Source organism: Thermobia domestica, chromosome 13 (assembly GCF_964235325.1).
Source record: "Thermobia domestica chromosome 13, izTheDome1.hap1.1, whole genome shotgun sequence".
NCBI classification, from domain to species: Eukaryota; Metazoa; Arthropoda; class Insecta; order Zygentoma; family Lepismatidae; genus Thermobia; species Thermobia domestica.
This window is the reverse complement of record NC_137466.1, coordinates 11,278,608-11,305,556: the sequence shown is the minus strand read 5'-3', so window position 1 is coordinate 11,305,556 and position 26,949 is coordinate 11,278,608. Positions and strand designations below refer to the sequence as shown.

General features: G+C 36.6%; 1 protein-coding gene across 6 annotated transcripts in view; it reads left to right on the top strand.

Moving 5' to 3' along the window:
- The window catches only part of Fancm (FA complementation group M), a 255,915-nt gene that overhangs the window by 28,049 nt on the left and 200,917 nt on the right, over positions 1-26,949 (top strand). For 4 of the 6 annotated variants that reach the window (XM_081735480.1, XM_081735483.1, XM_081735478.1 and 1 more), the window contains exons 4-6: positions 6,162-6,388; positions 10,423-10,590; positions 23,566-23,738. In XM_081735480.1, coding sequence (XP_081591606.1) covers positions 6,162-6,388; positions 10,423-10,590; positions 23,566-23,738 — 568 coding nt within the window. Of the gene's footprint in view, positions 1-5,609; positions 5,635-6,161; positions 6,389-10,422; positions 10,591-23,565; positions 23,739-26,949 lie in introns of all 6 variants that reach the window. The other 2 variants (XM_081735481.1, XM_081735482.1) reach the window with 2 other exon arrangements.

Here is a 26,949-nt window from a genome sequence, read left to right as displayed (position 1 = left end):
GATGACGTTTTCACTGATCGATTGGGAATTTTGCGTAGATTGTCTAGTTCTAATTGAATATTTACAAGAAACATGGCCATTATTTCTTTATTACATTTTTTTTAGGGTACGCTGAAAGCGTTGAAATTAAAAAAAAAAAAAAAAAAAAACTAAAGGATCATATTCTGTGTGTTATACATTCCAACACCACAATGTTGTATATTGGGGTTGTATATGTCTCAGGCATTTCTGTCATGGACAAATAATAGTGAAAAAAGGAAGGATAATCATTTCTCGAGTCTTGAGATAAATCTTTATTTTCTGAGTGTTTTGCCCAATGAACACCATATATAATTGACATTATAATTAATTGTATATGTAATGTATTTGCTTATTACATACTGCATGCAATAAGAAAGAAAACACTGGTCATACATGAATTAGAAACTCCAACCTTAAGTAGGCTTAAATCTTGCAAACGGTGCGAGATATTGAGAAAAAATAATCGAAAAAATCTCCCTTTTATGATACCCCTTGCCGATTTTTTTTTTTTAAAATCAAGACGTCTTTCACTTGTGTCTGTAAAGGGACATGTACATATGTTGTGAGGAATGAGAAGGAGATTTATGCTCATATGAAATGATGCGCTGTGTAGAGAGCGCAGGTTCAGCTAGTAATAATAATAATAATAATAACAATAATAAAGATGGCTTTGAGTGTTTCTACATTTACAAAAACAGGAAAGATGACTAACCTTTTCTTTAGCAGCACATTAGATAAGTTAACAAGAATTATAATCTATTTCAGAGGCTAGGGGCACAGAATTGAGCTTTGGTCCAGGTCTTAGAAAAATGTAAATCTGGTCCTGACAATTACACACGACACAAGGAGAAAAATCAGCTTTTCATCAGATTAAACTGACGAACGTAATTTTGGCAGATACTGCCATGTAAATAAATATTGCTAAACGCGCGAAAAATATTGAATGTAGAATTGTACCATTGATTTAAATAATTTGCATATTGTGTTCCTGTAAAGCATTTTTATAGCACATCTTAAATTTTTAGGCATCTTCAGTCCGTACGATTAATTGCAGGGTACGAACAGAGAAAAGCAGCTGCTGCTTGGTGAACTTTCGCCTATTATATTATTGAAAAAAAAATAATAAAATAAAATGAAATCTTTTAGTTTTAGTCTCCCGGTTATGCCTGCTATGTTCAAGGTGACGGCGATGATGAGAAATGAATGAAATGACGGAATGAAGAAAGTGGGAGGAAACGTGAGAATCCCGAGAAAACCCACGCACAAGATGTTTGTCCACCACAAAGTTCACTTGGCGCGAGCTGGGATGGAACTAGGAACCCCATGCACTAGAGGTGAACGCTTTACCACTGAGCCACCGCGGCCTATTAAACTTTTGTTCATAACCAGACTACAGTTCATTGCATTGTGTTGGAAAGTTGTGTGTGTGTGTGTGTGGGGGGGAATCTGAGGTGTCCCGTATTCTCATGGAGAAAGTATGGCAGGTTTATTTACGGTGGAACATATTAATTTCATATAAGACATTTTAAAACATTTATTTCATGCAACATGAATTTTACCTTTGTTTTAAATTAATAGACCCCTTTTGGTATTCATATTTGGCGAACGTCAGTCAGGCTTCTGGATGACTTGATCTACATGTGTTCGTTTGTCTGCCGAGCTCCTTCATGGCTATGCGGTTAGTGTACGCGTCTTCGGCGTGGAACCCGGGTTTACTTCCCGGAGGGAGCTCATGTGGTTCGGATTCCACGTTAATCAGTAGGTTCCGTCTCATATAGCCTCGCTGCTGAAAGGGACGTTAAACACAAAATCAACTCGTTTGTCTGCCTCTACCACACACGCTAGAGGGTACAACTTTCGGCCTATTAAGTTAAAATTTTCAGAATACAAGGACGAGACACACTAAATTTCCTGTATAGATTTTGGCGGCATACCGACGTAAAATAACAAAATGGCGGCCATTTTTTCAAAACAGTGAGTATCCACGCTACAAAGCGCAATTTTCAGTCTTTTAAGTTGAAATTTTGACGGTGGAAGCAGGAGATATGCTAAATTTGCTGTATAGATTTTCTCCGTGATCAAATGTAAAATTTCAAAATGGCGGCCATTTTTTTTCAAAACAGCAGTAAGTAGAAAATTGTTGCAAGTTGTGACAATGACAATCTTGAAATATAAATCACATTTTAACTACCCCAAAGAGCTTGAAATATTTCAAAAAAACCAATTTAACCCGAAAGAACCCAATTAAACCCGAAAATACCTATATGGGCCCAGGTGGGTTGGGCTTTTTCAAAAAGCCCGGGTTTTTTCAAACCCTGCTCTAAACGGCCCCAAAAATGTTGAATAGAACAATAACGATACGGTTTTTGAAAATTTTAATGAAAACTGGACAATCTACACAAAATTTGGAATCGACCAGCATAAACAGCATGTTTCTCGCACGAGTGGTTTTCGAGATCTCATTGTCGAAAGGATTGGGACAAACATAAACCTACCATTTTAATATATAGACTAGGTGAACCTGCACTCTCTGCACAGTGCATCATTCATATATGAGCATGAATCTCCTGTTATTCCTCACATCTGTACGTGTCCCTATACAGACACAAATGAAAGACGTCTTGATAAAAATTGGCAAAAGATACCATAAAGTGAAGATTTTGTTTATTACTTTTTCAATATCTCGCATCATTTGCAAGATTTGAGCCAAGAGTTTCTAATTCATGTATGATCAGTGTTTTCTTCCCTCTTGCATGCAGTATGTAATAAGCAAATACATTACACACACAATTAATTATCATGTCAGTGATATATGGTGCTCATTGGGCAAAACACTCTAAACAATAAAGATTCAACATACTGTTAGAGTGGAGAAATAGTTATCCTTCGTTTTTTATTATCATTTGGCCATGAAACAAATGCCTGAAAGGTATGCAACCCCTGTATACAATTATGTGGTGTTGGAATGTATAATGTGTAGGATATGATGCTTTAATTTTTTCCTTTTTTTAATTTCAACACTTCCTGTGTACCCGTAAAAATGTAATAAACAAATAATGACCATGTTTTTTTTTTTTTTAAATATTCAATTAGAACTGGATAATCTACACAAAATTTTCAATCGATCAGTGAAAATATCATCTTTCTAGAGCCTGTAGTTTCTGAGATTTCATTGTCGAAAGGATTGGCTACAAACATACAGGGGGTGGACAAAAAATCTAAAAACGCTTCATATAGGACACGTAAGTTTGGCCCTCCACTGTACAACGCGTGTTGCAGTTGCCGATCGTATTTTGTTTTTAATGTGTTATGTAGACCTTCCTCTTCCGTCAGCAGTAACCCGTTCACCCGTGAGTGTCGTGGTGTGAAAGTGGTGCGGTAAAATGGGCGACCTGACAGACTTCCAAAGAGCATGATCGTTAGTGCCCGTCTGGTTGGAGCTTCAGTGGCAACAGTGGCGAACATTGTGGGGGTATCATAAGGCACTGTGTCCAATATCACGAGTTCATACACAATTCATGGGCAAACGTCGTCTGCAAAGCACAACAGTGGTCGAAAGACAATCCTGTCAGATAGGGACCGGAGGGCATTAAAACGGATTGTAGCGGCTAAAAAGAAGACAACTGCAACGTCTGAATTGAATTCCGGCTTACAGAACTCGGTTTCATCGAAAACAGTGCGACTGGAACTTCATAAAATGAAAATTCATGGCAGGGCCGCTATCGCCAAACCCCTGGTCACAGCAATAAATGCGAAGAGGCGTATTCAGTGGTGCAAGGACCACAAGGCGTGGACTCATGAGCAGTGGAAACACGTAATGTGGTCCGATGAATCGACCTTCACCTTGTTTCCAACAACCGGTCGTGTTTACATATGAACACCGTCGCAGTCCTATGATACAGACTGTCTGCTCCCAACTGTAAAGCATGGGGGTGGTTCTGTTACAGTATGGGCAGTGATATCGTGGTTTTCCGCAGGTCCCATCATAGCCCTGCATGGAATGATGAATGCTAAGGCGTATGAGGCCATTTTGGGGGACCAGGTTCTATCCATGGCCCAAATATTGTTCCCTGATGGTGATGGCATCTACCAAAATGATTTGGCACACTGTCACGCTGCAAAAACGGTGAAATCTTGGTTTGAGGAGCATGATCAGGTGCTATCACACCTCCCCTGGAACCCACAATCACCAGATTTGAACATCATTGAGCCATTGTGGTCTGAGTTAGAAAGGCGTGTTCGGTCTCGTTACCCTTCACCAGCATCCCTTAAGGAACTGGAGCATGTTTTGGAGGAACAATGGTACAAAATTCCACACACCACGGTTCAGGAGCTGTATACGTCCATTCCACGTCGGATCCAAGCAGTTTTGAACGGAAAAGGAGGCCCCACACCATACTAGGTGTGATTTTCACTCTTTTGCAAACGTTTTAGATTTTTTTGTCCAACCCCTGTATAAATGCCCGCAAACGTGTAGTTTAAAGGAACTCCAAAGATGGAAGCACAATTCATTTGCATTGATTTTGGAAAAGGCTTATTAAAATACAAAGGCTTTGAACAATAATTTTAAAAAACAAACTTTATATGAAAAAGGTCTACTCAAATAATGTATTTAAAGTACACATAGTTCAAAATATTTGTCTCTGTTAAACGTGAAATCACAAATAACCGTAAATCAAAGGTTATATGTTGGAGCTATTGTGGCTTTTGTTGCTATTGTAGCATTTTAATAGATAGATAATCATGTATGAATATAATTTGATTGCAAGTTAGTATGCAAAATGCCAGTAACACTGACTTAATATGACAAAAATATGCTATGTTCGAAAATTCATTTCAAACTGTTCATCTATTTTCTCTTGATGATGGGACAAAGAAAACAGATTTGAATATGGAGGAAAAATTATAGAAATTTCACCCTTCTCCCCGTAGAAGCGTCATTTTTGAAAACTCTGGGACACGTATCCTGGGACACATTTTACTAACTCTTAGACACTCTATTTTAAGCATAAAATAAAAATTTGATGTCCCACCCCTTTAATGAAAGTAACACAATTAAAACCCAGTTTTAGGTAGGTACTGGCTGTTCAAAAATTCATTTCAAACCGTTCAGCCCATTATATATACGTAAACGTTCCAATTACGTTAGATATGCTATAATATGTATTATTAAGGTGGAAATTGAATGTTAAGTAGATTTAAGGTTTATCCTCAAGTCTCGTGCACAATATGAAATGATTAAATCAGTGTTGTATATTGTCAAAATTCTTGGTCCATTAACTGGAATCTGAGAAACTATGTACTCCTACCATCATATGGATTAAAATACGAATTTTACACTTACATTCGATTACTGTCCCAGAATGGTCAGAAATATTGTATTGAATTTCTGTTTTAAGGAAATTAATTTTATTTAAATTATAGATTTTTTTTATACTTTAAAATCAATCAACCCTAAATGGAAGTCAACAAGCATGTTTACAAATATACATTTATTGCATTTTTTTTATTGCATTTATAGCACTTTTATTTGCTACGTACAAATATGTTTTCTTTTCTTTGTGATGTGTGATTCTTTGTTTTTTCAGCAAGGAGACTGGATGAAACGTGTAGGTACTGTTTACTGTTTTTTATAATTATTATGAATGATTTGTATGCGAACGAGTAAACGTTTTTATGTAGATACTATTGAATTTTCTGCCAGTTCTGTACACTTTCAAAATGTAAAATAAATATTTTCTAGATGTATCCTAATTTATTTTTATCATTATATCAAAAATAATTTGATTTTACTTTTTGAAAATCTGAGTTCCTTGTGTAGTTTGAGTTGCTTTTTAAAGCCTTTTAAAGTTAGATAATCAATCCATTCATTGGGTTTGTTTCTTTCAGATACTACTTGATTTGTATGCGAACGAGTAAACGTTTTTATGCAGATACTATTGAATTTTCTGCCAGTTCTGTACACTTTCAAAATGTAAAATAAATATTTTCTAGATGTATCCTAATTTATTTTTATCATTATATCAAAAATAATTTGATTTTACTTTTTGAAAATCTGAGTTCCTTGTGTAGTTTGAGTTGCTTTTTAAAGCCTTTTAAAGTTAGATAATCAATCCATTCATTGGGTTTGTTTCTTTCAGATACTACTATGAAGTTGAACTGCCATTAAGATCATCATCCCCGGTGCCCGAAAAAAAGGGGGAAAATGTCAAAGGCGGTGAATCGTCTCTTACAGGCTTCATTGATGGTTTTGATTGTTCATCCGGAAAGACTTGGATTTATCCGAGTAATCTCCCTCTACGACAGTATCAGTATGATATAGTTAAAGCTGCCTTATTCAACAATACGCTGGTCAGCTTGCCGACGGGTAAGTATACATGCATTCAGGTGCAATTTTGAATGTAGAGTTGATCATTCAACTAGTTCTTTGTGTAAGTAATATAATACCTGTGCTTGTAAAGATGAAAACTTTAATTTTGTAAAGGCAAAGTCAAAATGTTTGCAGTATTCTTTTTTCCTTTCTTCATTTTTTAATTTTTTTTATAAAATGTTTTTTTTTTTTTTCTGAAGCTATGAAAATATTGAGAAAGATATTTGATATATGTATACAAGAAGAAAATTATGAAACCACCAAGGAAAACGAATTACTTAGTAGGAAATAGTAAAGCACATACCACTGCAGACACTACATTTTAAGCCGCTTCGCTAAATGCTGTATCACTAGAGAAAGGAAGTCTGTACTCCCTGGACTGGTATTTATTCTCGGGCTCGAAGTGTTCCTAGTTACAAAACGCATGAGAAAGGCTCTACTTCGGTATTGAAACTGGCCAAATTGTGGTCACACGCATTTTTGAATACTTTCATTTATATTATAGGCTGACGCAGAACCTATGTTGAATACACTTTCTTAAACCCAAGTTCATCGCGTATGACGTGATTCACTGTTCCAAGTAATATACCAATAATGTTTGCATTCACCCTTTGTTTAATGCGCCGTTCACCGCGATCTGATGCATCAACTTATCCCACTTTCTCTGAAATGGATGTAGTCGTTAGCTCTCCACTGCGATCCATGTCATGCAGACACGATGTGCCTGGATTCTCTCTGCATATAGTCTGAATCCACCTCCTCACTTTTCTAATGTCCACATATGTTTCCCCATTCACAGCAGACATGCGACGGTGGATATTGATGGGTATCATATCTTCCACAGTCAGGAATTCGATGACAGCGCGTTGTTTTTAACCAGATGTTCATGTAGTCCATCACTATTCCTGCGATTCCGTCATTGTCAATGGAGTGTCCTGGGAAAACAAAACATATTTGTAAAGCAGAAGGTTCGAGAATTTGTTTGTGGGTACAATTATGCACGTACAATAATTAATAAAAGTTTAGAAGGCTGAAGGGAAAATTTCCCTCGTAAACAGTAAACCTGTTCAGATTGAGAATCAAATTTATTAAGGTTTCGTTTTTTGTTTAAGTTTAGTTTCCTTTAAGGTGTGATCTGAATCGACCTGTAATCATCTATGACTACTCCTAAAATAGTCATATTTACGTGGAGCATGGAATCGAAGGAATTTCTTGATTGTCGTACAAACCAATAAGAAAACCATAGAATTTTCATTGTTATTCCATCGCCATTATCCTTTTGTCATTGACCATTCATCTCTTCGCAGATTATTGTGACTGAATTTCAGGAGCCATTTTACTAGCTGAAATGTCCGTTCTTCGCACCGGAAGAACAGTTTAGGAAACCATTCTTTCGGAAAAAATTAAACCTCCCCTCCCCTTAGGACACTCATTTCACTCAAGTGCTAACTATATTTTAAAAAAAATAATTTTAAATAGTAGAAACGTTTCTTCTTTTGACCATTTTATGAATACAAAATGGAAAATAACAATTCTAGAAGTTCCCTCCTCCTCTAAAAGCGGGAATTTCAGAAACGATTAAGCACATAATCACATATTTTTAATGAGTTTACATCCCAGTTTCACATCCGTAAAATAAGAGCCTCGTGAGATACTGTATTTTTGGCATATAATTTTAATCTTCACCTCTCCCTTAGGATACGCATTCTAATGAAAGTAGCATTATAAAAATCCGGCTCCAAGACATTGTTAAGAAAAAATGATTTTAAGTGGTTCAACCGTTTTTCCCTTATGATATAACAGACATTAACTTTTTCATCTTTACAACATATGTAGAAAGGTAGTGCGAACTTAAACTGTCTGAACTTCAAAGCCTTAGTAATGTGAGCAGATCATCATAAGCGTTGTTTTTATATATTGACAAACTGAATTTCAATCTTTTGCCAGACACCTTCTTATTGAGTTTTGAATGACCACAAAACTTAGTGTTATTAGTAAAATGTATGGCTTTGAGTTTTAAGCACTTTATTGAGATATCTTTCTGGTTTCTACAATTTCGAGAAACAAAGGGAACCACATCATAGAGGAACATTAGCTCAAGAATGTAGCATCGAATAGGCACCGAGATTCGAACTCAACCGTGTGGCATTAGTAGACACCAGTTTTGATAATGTATCATGATGGAGGTACATCGGGTTCTGTGTCGGACTCTTAGCTTTATTAGATGTGAAACATTGTGTGTAACTTCGATTAGTTAACTCTTGTAGTTTATAGTTTTATTAAACCTTGTTAATAGGATTCGATCCCAAACTTGTTACAGGTTTTTCAGATTGTGTTTTAGGAAAATATTTGTTTTCTATTTCTTTCACCTGTGAAAAATTATAAATTTGCATATAGAAGGGAATGAAAAAATATCGAAACACTTGGTATAAAAGAGGTAGCCATTTCAAACACGACTTGCGCCTGAATGGTAGGTGTCGCTGTGGCTACCTGTGAGTTATACAACCTGATCAGTCGAACAGACGGGCCAGTTACAGTTCAACGACCGGTCCGTGCAGGTTATCATGAATCATGTCTTCTGAACTGACAGAGTTTCAAAGAGGGTGCCCGTATGGTCGGAGCTTCCGTGACGAAAGTAGAGGAAATGTTTGGTATATCAAGAGGCCACAGTCTCAAAGATGATGACTGCCTACGAGTGTTCCGGAAAAACCGTATCAGCGAAGCACCAGCTTGGGCACAAATGTGTGTTGCGTGACAGAGACAGACGCACACTGGGTAGGATTGTGACCAAGCAGAAGATAACCATGGCGCCAAAAGTTACAGCTGAGCTGAATACAGTGCCTGTTAGCGTCAAAAGTCAGAAGAGAACTCCACCACCCGTGACTGTTGACCATGCTGTTATACGGAGGAATGGAAGACATCGGAGGTCATCTGGTCGGATGAGTCTTCCTTTACATTGTTTGCAACTGCTGGTTGAAAGTACGTGTGGATAATGCCAGCACAAACGTGCGATACAGACTATCTGTTAATAAGAGTGAAGCAAGTCGGTGGTTCAGTGATGATTTGGGCATCCATATCCTGGTATTCTGCTGGAACCATCATCACCATGCATGGACATGTCACTCCCAAAGACTACGCAACTATTTTGAGTAACCAGCTGTATCCCATGGTCCAAACTTTGTTCCCAGATGTTAATGTCGTGTTTCAAGATAACAAAGCCTCTTTCCATATAGCTCAGTGGTTTGATGAGCACGTAAACGAAGTGTCACATCTGCCATGGCCTTCACAATCACCAGACCTTAATATCATTGATCCCTTGTGGTCAGTTTTGGAGACCAAAGTGCGAGCTCGGTACCCATCATCGTCGTCTCTACAACAGCTGCTTTGGCGGAAGAATGGTATAACATTCCTTTAACAACATACACAACCTGTATTTCTCCATTCCCCGTCGACTGCAGGCCGTTCTGCGCGCCAAAGGTGGTCCTACTCACTATTAGTAAAGGTAATGTGCAATTTTTTAGGTGTTTCCATATTTTTGTTCATTTCCCTGTAAATCAATGCTTATTTTGAAGTATTAACGATCACAAATTATTTAAAGAAAGAAATAATTGATTAAATTTAAAGTTTAAGTTCCAAGTTTTTCAATACTTATATCTATTACTGCATTCTAATCTTCCTCTTCATTGTAATCATTTAAATTTCCTTGAACTTATGCTGAATATGGTAAATTCAAGATTAGAGGTATGAATCTACTTTTGTTGACGGCTATATGAGGAGTGTTTCTTGTAAGTAATTTTTTTTCCTCACCTTCCGAGTTCACTGGAAATTTAGGGAAGATCTAATATGTCAAAATGAGAAGTAAATGCGAAGTAGAATAAATATTCTCTTCATCCTTTCGTCCCTGTTTTACTCTTCTTAGATCTTAATTCTTGTATAATGATTACCTTTTTGTGAGACTTATCAACATCATTATTTTGGATACATTGCTGCTAGCTCTTACTTCTCTAATTACAAATATTCTTATATATTAGGTCTTGGAAAAACATTTATTGCTGCAGTTGTAATGTACAATTTCTATAGATGGTTTCCACACGGGAAGATAATATTTTTAGCCCCTACAAAGCCACTTGTAGCCCAACAAGTGGAAGCATGTTTCAACATAATGGGAATACCGAAAGAAGATACTGCTGAATTGACAGGTTAGTGGATTTATTATTATTATTATTATTTCTTTTACGCAGTGACATATTTGTTCGTTTTCTGTTTGCACACAATTCACTGTTGTACTTTGAATAATCTTAAACAAATCAAAATAGTATTGTTATGAAGGTCATTTGTTTAAAATTATGCTTTGGGGTTATGGCATTGTTGGTACGCTTGAAAGTATGGCTGAAGAGATTTCTTCAACTTCTCATAAAAGAGCAAAACAATACTTGGAATCTATTTGTCATTACCGTATTTACGCGAATCTAAGACACCCTCAATTGTAAGACGCACCCCCAAATTTTTAAGGAAAAATTGAAAAAAAAAAAATACCTTGAATGTAAGACGCAGCCTTGGCGAGCAGCAAATAGTAGCCATATCACGAACGAACAGGTCTTTTCAAACAGATCACAATGCCGGAAGGCGTCAACTTTAAAATTGCACCTGTAAATCTTCAGGGAAGCAGGTCATTCTCAAACAATGACTCACTCACCCGCGCCATCCCTCCTCCCTTCGAAACCTGTTTGTGCCTCCAACTTTCTGATTTGCAGAATTTTTCAACGCCTTATTTTGTTATCAGTTGTCTTCTTCAAGATCTGTGACTCACTTGTTTCTGCACCTTAAACGATGGAAGTCACCAGCCACGGTATGTGGAAGGGAAGGAACAAGCTCCGCTGCCGTAAATTCACAAAAATGATTCATCTCTCATTTGCCACTGATTTGCGTGCTAATTTTAAGGGGTTTATTATTCCCTCTGGTGCATGGGGTCCCTGGTTCGATCCCAGCTCGCGTCAAGTGAACTTTGTGGTGGACAAACACCATGTGCGTGGGTTTTACGGGGTTATCCCGTTCCGTCCCACTTTCTTCATTCCACCATTTTATTTATTTCTCATCATCACCGTCACCTTTAGCTTGGCCGGCATAACCGTAGGACGTAAAACTCAGATTTCGTTTCATATCAGAAACTACATTCTTTACAGAATCATGACTAATGTGATTAGCAATTTTTGGCAAAATTCCACCTAATCTAGCCTAAATTTACATTACTAAAATCTAAGACGCACCTTGATTTTGGAGGCAAAACAATCGACAAAAAAGTGCGTCTTAGAATCGCGTAAATACGGTATTTAACAAGAATCGTATTTGCTGGGTGTGCTGCGGTAGCGTAGTCAGTAAGGTTTCTATTTATAAACAGGGCGGCTTGAGTTCTATCCTCGGTAGATAGGAAATTTATCTCATTTTACCTTCATTCCAATGCGGCTCAGAGGTTCATTTAGCCTCTCTTAAATGGATACCTGTAGAAATGTCAGGGAATAAGGAGCGTCATGCTGACAGCATCATCTCTAATGGGCGAAGTGAAGAAAGTGTAGATCGTTGGCTCCACACACAATTCTTGCGCTTGTAGTGTGTCTTCAATGGAGGGGAGGAGAGCACAGTGGCTTAGTGGTGGAGCGCTTACCTCTGGTACGTGGGGTCTCTGGTTCAATTCCCGGCCAAATAAGTTTGAGATTGTAACGGTATTGTGTAATTTTTTTTATATAATAACTTGTATTTAAGGGCAAAATGTGCTTTTAAAATATGCACAAGCTGTTCAAAAGGAAGAAACAGAAAATATAAAGAGAAATAGATGTAATTTCTTTTCTGTTATTATGATTGATGTTCTGTTGTGATAGTGATATGACATGTTTTGTAAGTCATCATAGCAACGGAAAAACATATAATATATATATAAACAATCCATCTTGTGATATATACATGTACAATATTTGAAAGTGTGTAAATGTTTAATTTATTACGTACTACAAATAAGAAAAGGTAATATCTAAATGAAGTGTTTAGATGGATTTTGATAAAACAATAACCTAGATTATATAAATATACGGACTGAGGGCTATAACGACATATAAAATATGCAAAACAAGCATTAAGCTAATTACAAACTGGTGATTTTCATAGTAATACGCATTTGGTGGTCATTATAAGTTTAACAGCATTCTGTCCGTGGGTTTTCTCGGGGTTCTCCCGTTTCCTCCCACATTCTCATTCCACCAATTCTTCCATCATCATTCACTTGCCTTAATCATCGTGTCCCTTAACCTAAAGGACATAATTGTGGGACTTAAGGATTTCATTTTCAATGGAGGCTTACTTTTATTTTACTTTTTATCGTATTTTCTGACCCGAACAGGTATCGAAATATTATAATATAGATGGTTGTGCTCTTCTTAGGAATTCGTAATAAATAATGCTTGGTGAAATAATGTTCAAATCTAATACTTGATATTCACTGTGTATTTTTGTTCAAACCAGTCTGAAAATCCTAGAATTTTAAGCCGTAACAGGGGGAACAATGATGAGACAATTAAAAGTCTTCATCCCGGCGAAATTAAAATACCGCTAATTTTACAGTAATTATGTGATATCTTCAAATAGATAAAAGATAATCGAAATGTGGAACAAGAGCGCCCTAGACAATCTTATTTTACATGAGAAACCGTTATCACGACTCACTTATCTGCTTTCGATTTCGAGCCATTTTGAAAATCGGCATTTATTTTCGCGTTTCTAAACAGTTGAAAACGGAAAGCCGCTAGGTGACTTGTGATAACGGTACCTCACGCAAAATAATATTGTCTAGGGCGCTCTTGTTCCATATTTCAATTATCTTTTATCTATTTGAAGATATTTCATAATTACTGTAAAATTAGCTGTATTTTAATTACGCCGGGATGAAGACTCCTAACAAAACAGCAAATTTGATTGTAATTGGTTGTCGTCTTTTGCGTTTTCTTTTTTAATGTACGTGTACTTCAGTTCCAGTTCTGCGGTTTTGTAAAGCAAGAGTGAACACATTCTCTTTGATATGAACCGTTCTTTAGGAATTGTATTTGTTACCATCAGCATACAATGGAGGGGCGAAAACCTGGAACTCATTTGTAATAAATAACAGACTATGATGAGCCTTCCAATCAAAAGAAACTATGTCATAACATTAGTTCCAGCTACTATCCTCAAATTAAACCGGGAGTGTCCAGGAGTCTAGGCTGGGTCTATCGATATAACATTTAACGTTTCAACCAAAGCACTGTTCCCCATTTCGTTACACAGTCATTGGTGAAGAGCAACAATTCATTATATATTATTAATCAATTTACTCACTTGCAATATACGGAGAAGACTCTGTAATACAGAAACTGCATCTTCTCTATTAAAATATCTCAGCGTTTAAATAGCTTTCAAATAGCCTACTTAAAGCCTGACTAACAAAGCAATCAAAATTTGTGTTTCCAGGAATTGTTTATATAATGCCAAACAGTACGTTAGCATATCAAAGCTGTAGCAATGTAGTGTGAATCTCTTTACATGCTATGAACTGAAATTTTCCAAATTAGAAATCATTTGCATAAAAGAGTATAATCATGTCTTTACAATGCTGGGGAGATACAAATATACCAATATGTTCTTTCAAACACTAATAATCATAGTAACGTGTAATATTATAGTAATCTAATCAGAGAGCATACATTATTCAAAATAAAATGGCACTAACTTTGTAATGTCCGTATAGGGCGTAGTGCTGATAGGTTGAATGGTGTCGGTCAACACGACAAGTATAGTTGTGTGTGTGTTTACAATTTATGGTTTTAGTGCCAGGATGACGCTAGCGAACATTTTCCATGCAGTTAAGTGGCTTTGAACAAGACCGTGTAGTTAAGCTGCGAGAGGCCGGGGGCTCATTCCCCCCGCGTGATTTATGATGTATTAATAGTCTTGAGAAACAGCTGATCAGAAGAGTTGTTCAGGCTGCCTTAACTGATAGAACGATGATCCCCAGCTCAAGGATCCATGAATGTTAAACAATGGATTGTTGAGGGCAAGTCTCAGTTTTGACGTTTCTCTCGCAACGTTACTCCTAACAGAGTGACGACCATGTGTGTCCGTACTCGCCACACAGGATCTACACCAGAGTTGTGAAAGACCAGCGTTTTTTTTTTTTTAAAAAAAAAAGAAAGAAAAAAGAAAGAAAGAAAATAAAAAAAAACACCTTCTTGGTGGGTTATTGAGCAAATTGGGATTCGTAGATGATGCTCACATGCGCATGATACTTTTCGAAAGCTTGTTTTATTCTGAAGAGAATGACGTTTCAGTCATGATACTCGGGTGAATAGTATTGAAGTAGTAGTTATTTAACTGAAACTGAACGTTATCCTTAAAAGATGCAAGAATCTACAAGAGCTAATTGGATTTTTTTAAACAAAGGCTGTTTTGTTTTTAAAGAACTGAAATGTTGGATTTTTTTCCCTAAATCTCATTTTCAGTTGTCAATTTGCTTTCTTACAATATATTTTACAGTCGAAGGACATTTGTAACATGTGATAAATGGATTATACGTCAGATATTCAACCGGATACGCAAGTTTCCCGATCTCCTTTTCAATGTAATTATTTGCCGTTTCTATATGTGAAATTATCCAGATGTAGTGTTGAGAAAATAAAGGTAGATATTTAATAATGTCCTTTTCCAAATGAAGTGTTTGTAACGTATTTGTTGGAAATTACGGTATTACCAAAAACATAAAATAAAAGAAAAAGTCAGATTTGTGGACTTGTAATTTTGATAAGAGAAGATTTTGTTTACTTTTTAATGCTACACTTTTTTGTTTGTATATGTGTAATTATCCAAATGTACTGTTGAGAAATCCTCTTATAAATGACTCATTTTCGATTTGTTATTAACTGGAACATGGAAAAACACATTATTGGTTTGTACCAATACGCGAGTATCTACTACAAAAATAGGGAACGTAGTCCCATTGTTTATGATTCTAGATTACAATTGAACACCGTTACAGCAAATTTGATCGAGCACGAACAAAATTCGTTATCCATGATATGCAAACACATTTTTTTCAATGATATTCTGTTCATATAAAACATATTTGATAAATATATATTTAAAGCCACTTCTCAAACTAGCTATGTACTGAGAAATAAGACTGAAGAAACTAATTATGACCACATGAAAGTTTATCATTCCAATCCAAGTTTTGAAGTATATTTTCGGACGTGAGTGTTTTTTTAACTGAAGAAAATTCCGACAACCCTGACCTACACTTGGTATTCTGATGTGGAGACAAAAAGCTATATTTCCCTTTCGCCTCTGGTCTTTATTCAGAAAGAGTATGACTTGTGCAATGTACATTTGTGACATAGTAAATGGGGACACGGTGGCTCAGGGGTAGAACTTTTACCTCTAGTGCATGGGGTCCCTGATTCGATTCTGGATAAGAGCTCCTCCGTGCCTAAGCCGTTAGCGTACGCGCCTTTGACGTGGGAGACCCGGGTTCGATTCCCGGCGGGAGCTCATGTGGTTCGGATTCCACGATAATCAGTAGGTCGTCTCTCATGTAGCCTCGCTGCTGAAAGGGACGTTAAACTCGAAAGCAACAACAAGCATCGATTCTGGATAAAGTAAGTTTGTGGTGGACAACATCGTGTCCGTGGGTTTTCTCGGGCACCCGTTTCCTCCCACATTTTTATTTAACTAGTTATTCCATCATCATACATTTGCCTTAATCATCCATTTCCCTTAGCCTAACAGGCATAATCGTGGGACGTTACGCGGAAAAATTTTCAAGTGACAGTAAATCGTGTCCTTCGACCTTATCTAAGCAATTTACTGGGCCCCATACCGACAGAGAAACCTATTGTTCTCTCTCCGATGTGCCTTCTACCCTAGCCTGCTGTCTCCGAATGTAAGCTTTCCCTAGTATGTGTAAAACAACATAGAACAACACTCGACCGGCAGCCGGAGTCAGGCAGTGATTATAGCCGAGCTACTCGTCTACAACGAAAATGAGAGACCATATCCCAGACACATTCCGCGCTTAATAACATGTGATATTAATGTGAGTACAATATATTTCCTGGATATTCTATAATAAGTGTTCGGGATGTCCCAAGGGCGCCATGTTATGATCATTACAACCTACGATCACCTTCTTCTATATTAACGTTGGTCCAGATCACTGAATTCTGAAAGAAAACTTCTGTCCGTTGCCATAGAAACCGTCGTTTCTAGGGCAACAGATCCTGTCACGGTTAGCCAAAATTGAAAGAAAACTTTAAAAAAAAAAAAAAATATGTAAACGAAGAAAATTCAGTGTAGAGTACTGGAGAAGAGGAGTAGTCGCTAAATTTAATTCTCTTTAACGAGGACGATTACGAAAGATCACTTACTGATTGAAATCCAGATTATTTTCCAATAGAGTAACTTCCAATAAACCTTTTGTTATTGTTAATTATTCCATATCGGACTCCCGAAGAAAACTTATCGAAACAACTTATTGACCGTGCCAATAGCGACTACTCTCAATCATGACTCAGTTTTCTTTCATTTAGAAATAGGAAAAAAAGAGAAGAAAGTAGAAGGGTAAAAGAAGGAGGTAGGTAAAGAAGAAAGAAAAGAGATAGGGTATTTTAATGAGAAACAGATTACTGGATAATTCCGGAAATATAGGAAAAGGTCGGGAAAGTCGTTGAAAGATGAATCATTCTAAATGTTATTAGCAACTAATCAATTTTGGAATGCTTCGGAATAGACACATGTTCCCTCATACTACCCAGACCTAGCTCCAGGCACCACGATCATGGGGTTGCCCAGACCTAGACCTGGAAATGAGAAAAGTGAAATTTAATTCTTTGTAAAGTTATTCCAACCGGTGATTGATAACTATCCAGCATCTGAACTCTGTCCTCTAGGATCGACCACACATATGAATTAGCCGAGGAAAAAAAAAAAATCAAACTTATAAACTCAATATAAATTTATGTATCGTATCAATAAGAATTTCAACTTCCTGGAAGAAAGATGTCGTATTTAGGCTTATTCTTGCTATTTTTGCTTCACTCCTCGAGCCGATTTAAACCGTTAGTGACGGTCCTTCATGACCTAGGTTATTTACCTTAACACATATATTAAAACATGACACATATATTACAGATGTTAATATGACAAATGATATCACTAAAATTACTTATATTAAATCTATCATGCATTCACACGCTCACTCACTCAGGACAGTGTATATATGTTTAAAGGAAACCAACTAACTACAAAGGTACAAATAGTTTATTACATTCATAGTGGAAAAGAAAAAAAAAAAGGACAAAACAAATAATTATGAAGAAAATATTAAACGCACAAGTTCTTGGTTATATATTAATAGAGTACATAGTGTTATATTTTAGTAATTTTTTATATATTCAATCATATTGACAAATGAAAAAGAAAGAAAAAAAAATAATTACACGTATCATATCTTAGGCATGCTAAAGCAAAATGATGATTTGCGACATACGCAAAAGAAAAAAACTTATTTCACTTAAAAAAAAATTGGACAAAGAGGAAAGAAAAAAAACTTTTTGGTGTATTAGAACTTATATGAGTCTCTACCTCACGTCGAGATATTAAAATATTAATAATTTCGAGCGTCCAAATCACAACTCACGCACTAGTCGTAGTGTCCAAAACGTTTCGCTCCATTTAACTTAGTTTGTGGTCATTTATATATATCTCTATATGTATATATATATATCTATTGGTTTACAAAACCATTCGTCGTCTATATTTGGTTTGTAACTGGTGACAGTTTATATCTGCAATCGCACACTGCTACGTCTATACCCATCTAGGGATTTCGAGAAAATAACTTTCACTAGAGGAAGTTTCTCCTCTTAGACGGTCTATTTCCAAATTTATTAATCGAATAATTTCAAGTTATTTATCCAACACTGGGACACTTCACGAGACCTTTCATTAGGATCACTTTCGTATATGTTTATACATGGTTCGGATTAAAAAAAAAAATGATCTTCCACAGGTGTACGGAGTATGATGGTTCAAATTGAGGATAAAAAAAAAACTGGTCAAGTCATAGGATACACATGTAGGTGAGAAGGATTCAAGGTGCACTTTCCACAATGGTTTTAGGTTAATTGTCCAGGGATAATATTTGTTATGATATGGGTTACGTTTAGACCTGCCGATATTTTTTCAATGCATGCCATTATATAAGTACAGAGGTTATCACTTACATTGATTCAGAAGAAAAGGAAAATTACTTAAGTGCACGGCGGTATTCTTAACAAAATCTACATTCTTAAATTCGTCGGAAGACTTCTGGTAAACTATAGCAACCAATACACGTCTAGGGGGACAGACACGAGCGCTCTTACATATATTCATAATACATTTAATATCATACTTTTACTTTAACATCATATTCACATACTAATTACACATATATTTCGAAGTATTTATTTCTCTCTCTCTCTATATATATATTTATAATAAATGCGCACACATTTAAATTAATCATCCCCAACAATAAAATTTTACAAGGTTGCAACATTGTCCAAGAAAACAAATGACTTCCAACATTACATTTGGAAACAAATTAAATTTTATCTGATACCGCGCGTCTATAAATTTTTAACTTTTATATAATCAATTCGTGTTTAAATCATGAAGGAAAAACAAAAACTTTGTGAGGCAGGCACGTAACACAGAGCATTTCTAGATATAACTAGGTAAATCAAAATACAATTTCTGGGCCCAGGTTAACTACAAAGTAATCGAAAACCAAAACAGAAAGGAAAGTGACCAATGGATTAAAAAGAAACTTAAGAGGAACGACGGTGAAAGAACGTAATCGAAGTGTCGTCAAATACTAAGTCTTTGTTCATTTCAGCGATAGGTCAAAATGTGATGGAGGACCCAATCATTATCTACTCCATTCATGAATCGTGTCTTGCAACGTCTCAGCTGGTAATTTCAGATCAGAGTTGTACGTTAAATAAATCGTAAGCAACAAGTTCAAACTCTTGGGGGGGGGGAAGGTTGAAAAAATTAAAAAAAAAACTTGAAGAAATGAAGACAGAGAGAGAGATAGAGAAGAAGGAAGACGAAGAATAGGGGCGCCAAAGACTTAAGTGAGAAATAACTAACGCTACAAAGTTAGAAGTCGAATTTCGCTCTCAACAAAATCCATAGCCAAAATATTCTTAACATGCCAAAAAGGGTGGTCTACTCAAATACGTAGACGCAAGGGGCGCCCTGCTGCCAAGAATGCAAGTTCTGTGTCCATCAGATCCCAATCCCACAAGAGTTTGCTTGTAAGATTGAAATCCGATCCCCGTATCCGGCCCAGACCAGCAGGATAAAAGGAGAGGGGGAAAAGGGACCAGGTAACTGCGTCCCCAATTTTGAAATCTCTAAGTAAGGAAAAAAAAATATTCGACCCCTCAGAAGAACTAAGAAGGTTCAAGGACAGTAATGAAACTAGAGTAATAGCTAAGATATTCCTAATTAGTGATTTGCCAAAATAAAAAAAAATTAAATAAACTGAATTTTGGATCGGTGATTTCTATGCCAAACCTCACCGATAGCTACCCTGCGCAGACACGCCACAGTCTGGGATGTCGTTAATTTCCCTCGTCTAATTAAACTAAGAAAAGAAATGAAAATACTTAAAGGGACTAGGGGTCGACATCCGGGTACGCGAAAATAAATTTCAATAACTAATTGTTTTGATTCTGTACCCAGTCAAAGCTGTCGCCTCCATGAACATTGTAAGCTAGCCTGAGTAGGTAACGTGAAGAAAAAAAAAATCTCACGGAGTGGTACATTCTATTTTTAAAACCGACCAGAAGATATGATTCACTACAGCCCTGTTGTCTAACTACTATTGTCTTTTCATAATTTATTATTCAATATGTCTAGTCAGCGATTATATGATGCTACCCATTCTATCAGATGGTATTACTATGGTTGATTACTATTATGACACATAAACTACAAAGTATTACCGTAGTCCGACTATATATCGCCCTCCGGTCCGCGTGATATTATGGTGCAGGGGTCAGAACCTGAGATGTTTGTAGTTACACGTATCTATTCAATATCTATATATCACCACGCGGCGAAGTATTCACTGGGCTACTATATATTTAACTATATGGGTGTCCTATATTCTATATTCATTTACTACAATATTCATATACTTATTAATATTCATATTCACATTAATATTCATTTGCCACGACGCTATATTCTACAAACACCCTGTTTCCTCTATCTACGCCCAGCCTATTTACACATTTCATCATAATACTTTAAAATCTATAATCACTACAAACATTTTCCCATTCCAATCACCGCACGACAACCTCACTCGAACCCAAGACTCTTTTACCACACACACAATACTATGTAATACTTGGTAGCTTTATTAAGAACGAAAGAAAAAAAAAATCCTATGTATGTTCACTGAAAATAGAATTATCTGCGATAATGTCTAATGTTTATAAAATTCTGCATCAACAATGAAATTCTACAGCCACGAAGAAAAATGGACATTTAATATATTTTCAAAGCGAAGAACTAGCATCATATCGCCCGACTTCTGTTAAAAATTTACGTATTGTTTATTTATTTAAATATTTAGATTTCTAGACTATGCAGAATGTTGAAACTTTCAGAATATATTAATTTTAGGTCACTTGACCTAACTGTACATTCATATGGGCTGTGAATTATACCTTCTAGGTTTTATTTCGGAAAGAAAGGTCAATTTCATGAAAACTAAATCACTAAGCACCTCGACGGAAGAATGGCGGTTAGTACTGACTTTTGACACTAGGGCTAGCGACGATATAATGAACCCTTGAACAACTGAATGTGACCTTGTACACGGAATTATTATACTATATTACGTTCACTTAATGACGGAGTAATAAAAATTTATCGCATAGTAAATACTACACTGTCCAACACACTCTTTCATCACTTAATTATCACTATCACTGATACTACATTACAAATATACACATACTACTCGAACTACAAGACACATCATGCCACATTCATACTACACACTACATTAATACATGTTATACTAATAAATATACACTGAAATCATTCAGATTTTACCATGTTAAATCGGCTCTATGAAAGGTAACGAAAGGAAAGAAATGAACAGGGCCAACTGGCCCTTATATTTACCAAATCATATTCTTTACTCGACCTATTTAATCGATGCCCTGAGGGGACATATCGGAGTATTAGCTAGCAATAGGACCCCTGCCCTGAAGGGGCAGGAACCCGGAACAAACTGAATGTTCAACTCATCCCGCTGGAAGCCGTACTCCCAATTTGGGAGTCAGATAGGAGCCCCTACTGTAAATTTACACGTGCATTGTGATTACTGGACTGACTACCACAAAATTAAATACCGCCATGTTACTAATAAATAAATACAAAAAGAAATCACATCCACTACATACACGAATACAAACGGTAGTGAGGCAGGCCTTACGTAACTAAAAAAGGAATAATTTTAAGGATAAGAATATTTTAAGGGAGAAAACACCACTCCTCCGAAACTGTTTATAGATTCCTAAGAAAACTCGCAAACTGATGCACTTTACAAAGCCTGTCCATAACTAACAATATCTGCACAACATGGCGTCATCTATTTTTTATTTCTTCAGTCCGGTTTTTACTATGAAAAACTAACAAATTATGGCTCCGTAGCTTCCTGCTTGGTAGTTATTCGACTATTATATTAGTTTTACCTTTTACTGCAGTTTTTCTCACTCCGTTGCGACCTTTTAAGCTCGACGATCGAAATCTGGCTGTTGTCAGCAAGATTTTCCGGCTTGGAATGGAATAATTGCGCCCTAATATCATAGCGTGGGTTTATCAGCCAATCAAAACTAAGCATTTTGGCGGTGGGGCTTTGAAACGAATAAAATTTGGTAGAATCTGGATTAAACTAGTTTTTTAGAAGGACCTAGGTATCTAAAAGAGAGGTGAAGGGTGGTCCTGAAAATTCTGTCGAATTTTAGATTGGTTATTTGATCTGGAAAGTTCCGTCCAATAGTGGATCTATATTTTCGGATAGCACTGACACCGTAAGAATTGTAATAATCCATTTACATATACATATGCAAGACTTATAACTAATTTAAAATATAAATAAAGATATTGATTCCCAAAACTATCATTCCCAATGAATTTTTTACAGTTTTTCCATGTTAATTTGAAATAGAATAATGAACAATATTACGAATTATATGAACAGCCAGAAATTTTTTGTTAAACGTCAAGTACAGTCGGTGCAAAAAATTTCGGGCACCCTCCTATTAAAAACATAATTTCATTAGACTGTAATGGCACATTACAATTCCAACTATGTTCTTAAATGCGTTTCCACCAGTATATATAGCCTATAGTTATGTAATCTGCTTTTCTTGTTCGAGTACCCTCTGAGTATTTTGTGATAATAGTTTACCCACTAGTCTGAGGAATGTATTTCCTAAGAAAGTGCGACTTTTAAATATCATAGTTGACTTTAATGTCAGTAGAATGTATAGACTGAGATCCAAGAAGATAATTTAATTTCAGCATTAAAATGTATACAAAGAAAAGCATCGTATAAATTTGTTTAACCAGTTGCTTTTAGGAATAATATTTTCTAGTACTTTCAAAGAAAGTGATTATAAATATTCTGGAGTATGAAAATTGAATTGCCCTAGTTAAACATATGAATAATTACATTATCTTGATATGTTTGTATATGTAAAAGAAAAAATGAAATAATCTCTTATTTTTTCCCTTCGTTTAAAGTTATGATTTCCATTACATAGTCCAAGACTTCGAGAACTAATTTTTAGAACTATTTAAATGCACCTTGCTATCAGCATTGTCACTCCGAAATTTTTAATGATATATTACAAATTCTTTCTTCGTTGCTTTTGGCTTACATTTTGTTGTCTTGTATAAAGTTAGACTTTAAGGTAAATTTTACATAAATGCAGTACGAGTTGTAAGAATAAATGTCTTTACAATAGTTGTGGATAACATTAACATTAAATATAATATATTTAAGTTATACATATATATTACAGGTTCCCAGGCTCCATCTGAGCGGATAGCTGCTTGGGAGACGAAAAGAATGTTTTTCCTTACGCCTCAAGTAATGATAAATGATCTGAGTAGAGGAGCCTGTCCAGGAGAACACGTAAAATGTGTGGTTGTAGATGAAGCGCACAGAGCTACTGGAAATTACGCGTATTGTCAGGTACGTTTTTGTTTGTCGAGTTTCAGTGTATTTGATTTTGTAAAACAAACAGATTCTCTAGCTGTGGTGTCATTGTAAATACAATTTTGTTTATTCTAATGTCAAGTTAAATGATATTAATTTCTATACCATCGCGGGAAACTACTGCTGAATACAACATAAAGCACACAGTGTAGTATTTTCAGTACTTATCTATGTGTTCTGTAAAGAGGGAATATATATTTGTGAGTACTAGAAACATAATTATGTCTTATTCATTCTTTGCTTTAGGTTTTAATGCTGAATTGAAACTTAGTTCAACCTTCATTTTTGTCCCGTTTTTTGTAAATTGAATCTACTAATTATTTTTCCGGTATGTGCCTTATTCATAGAAATTTTACTTCTCCATTTGCGTTTATATTTTTATTACTCAAAAGAACGCGGGATGTTGAGGTTTAAACGTGAAACACAATATCGGCCTCCTACAAGCCCTACACACGATCGCTTAGTGGATAAAATTAACCATCACCCGCTCACACATTTCCAATCAACTTCGTCGAGGACACGTCGAATTTTTTGTTTTAGTTCAACAGATTACGCGATTTGTTCTGGTAAACTGGTGACTTAGCATACCCCCATAGGAAGAAGTCACAAGGTGTCAGGTCACGAAATCGGGCAGGCAGGTTTGGTATCCTCGCAACGAGATAAATCTTTCCGGGAACTCTTCACACAGTAGAGCGATTGTGCCTCCTGAAGTGTGGCAAGTTGGCACCGTCCTGTTGGAACCATAAATTATTGATGTTCATTTGATCCAAACGGGCTAAAGGAAAGCAGTGAACACCGCATCGCATGATAACGAACTCCATTCACCATGATAGCCCTTTCTTGTTCATCTTCAAAAAAGTAGGGGCCGCGGTGGCTCAGTGGTAGAGCGTTCACCTCTGGTGCTAGGGGTCCCGGGTTCGATCCCAGTCCCCGCCAAGTGGACTTTGTGGTGGACAAACACCGTGTGCGTGGGTTTTCTCGGGGTTCTCCCGTTTCCTCCCATTTTCTTAATTCCACCATTTCATTCATTACTCATCATCGCCGTCTCCTTTAGCCTAACCGGAATAACCGCGGGACGTAAAACTCAAAGATTTCATTTCATTTTTTTTTTCAAAAAAGTAAGGACCTATCAAGCCCTTTCCAAATCCCACACCAAACTGTAAATCGCTGAGGATTCATGTCTTTTTCATGAATTACTTTTGAGTTCTCTGACCTCCATATTCAGCAATTATGTTTGTTCACAAATCCGTTTAAATGGAAGTGAGCTTCGTCTGAGAAAATCATGCGCTTTGTGAAACCATGGCTCTCTCGTATCTTTTCCAGAATCCATTACACAAATTGCCGCCATTTTCCATGATCCGCTGGTTTGAGTTCCTATGTTAACTGAACTCTGCACGGGTGTAAGTGCAAATCTTTCGTTAAGATTCTGTGTATTGTTTCTGGACACATGCGCATTTCTTGAAAACAACGGCGACTTGATTTTCACGGACTACAGAATCACGCACAGCAACAACATTTATCTCACTCTGGCCGCTTCGAGGGCGTCCAGGGCTTTTGATGTCTACTGTTGAATCGTTTCTTTTATTTTATTTATTTCTTGATCAACCTACGAACAGTGTCGAATTCAGACATTTTCACCCGGTGGGGAATGTGAACTCCTCGGGGGGAGGGTTGTTTTCCTGTATTTTTGCAAGAAAGCATCATATTTAACAATTCCATTCACATACACATCTGAGCTAATATTGAGGTTAATTGCTGATAAAGGGTGTCGGTGGTAGTTCACTACCAGAAAGGCCACCCCTACCGAATTGGTCTAAATGGAGTAGCCAGAGGAAGAGTGTTCTGAAAGAAGGCAGCAGTTCTCCAGTAGCCAAGTTGGCGGAAATCATAGTGATTGGTACGGCAACTTGGATATTTAGTCCCAGGCGTGGTCAGAGTGACTTTAACGGCTGGGATATTGCGGGTGGAAGGCAACGGGAAACCACCATTCTATTTTCCCTAGTTTTCTGGCAGCAAAAATAGAACATATGAACAATGGTCTTTCGCAGGTCAAAATGTAGTTCCGGAGGTAAAATATCCCCCATTCGGATCTCCGGGAGGGGGATGGCTTGGGAAGGACTATTGGACAAGAAAGTAATAATGGGGGAAGACAGACAGACAGAAGAAAGACAGGGAGGAGCAAAAGGTTTAGGATAGGGACATGGAACGTACGTACTATGTTACAGGGAGGAAAATTAGAAAATCTTAAAGAAGAAATAAAACAAAATAATTTAGATTTGGTAGGCGTTTGTGAAGTTAGATAGGAAGGTAATGGGGTATTGAACAGCGAAGGATATAGAATGTTTTACTGAGGTAATGAAAAGGGCGGTCATAATGGTGTAGGATAATTCTTGGAAAGCGCTTAAAGGAGAAGGTAGTGAAAGTAGAATTTATTGATGATAGAGTTATGATGTTAAGACTTAAAGCAAAAACGAAGGATCTAGTGGTGATACAGACATATGCACCGACGACTTCGCATGCAACTGAAGAAGTAGAGGAAAATTATGAGAAAATAGAAGAAATTATAGATAGGGAGAAGAAGGGTGCATGCATAATTCTAATGGGAGATTTCAATGCAGTTGTGGGAGAAAAACAGGAAGGTAGTATCGTAGGCAAATATGGTTTAGGCGAAATAAATGAAAGGGGAGAGGGACTGGTGAATTTCTGTAGAGAATTCACTAGTAATTGGGAACACTTGGTTCAATCAGCACAAGAGAAGAAGATGTACATGGAAATCACCAATAGACGGCGGAAGATATCAGATAGACTATGTTATGATTCAGGACAGGTATCGGAATAGCTTAAAGAACGCGAAGACCCTTCCCGGGGCTGATATATTCTCTGATCATAGTCTTGTGCTGGCCGAAGTAGATATTCAACTGAAAAATGTAGGCAGAAGAGAAGTAGGTAACAAAGTGTTGAATACTGAAAAATTGAAAAACGAGGAAATAAGAAATCTTTTCGCTGAAAAATTCGAAGAAAAATGTTCAAACGAGGAAAGGATAGGCGCAGGTAGTAACGCACGGTGGCAACATATTAAACGTTGCTTACAGCAGGCTGCAGAAGAAGCAGTAGGTTACCGCGAACACAAAACTGCTAAAAAAAAAACATGGGTTACAGAGCAGATGTTGCAGAAAATGAGGGAAAG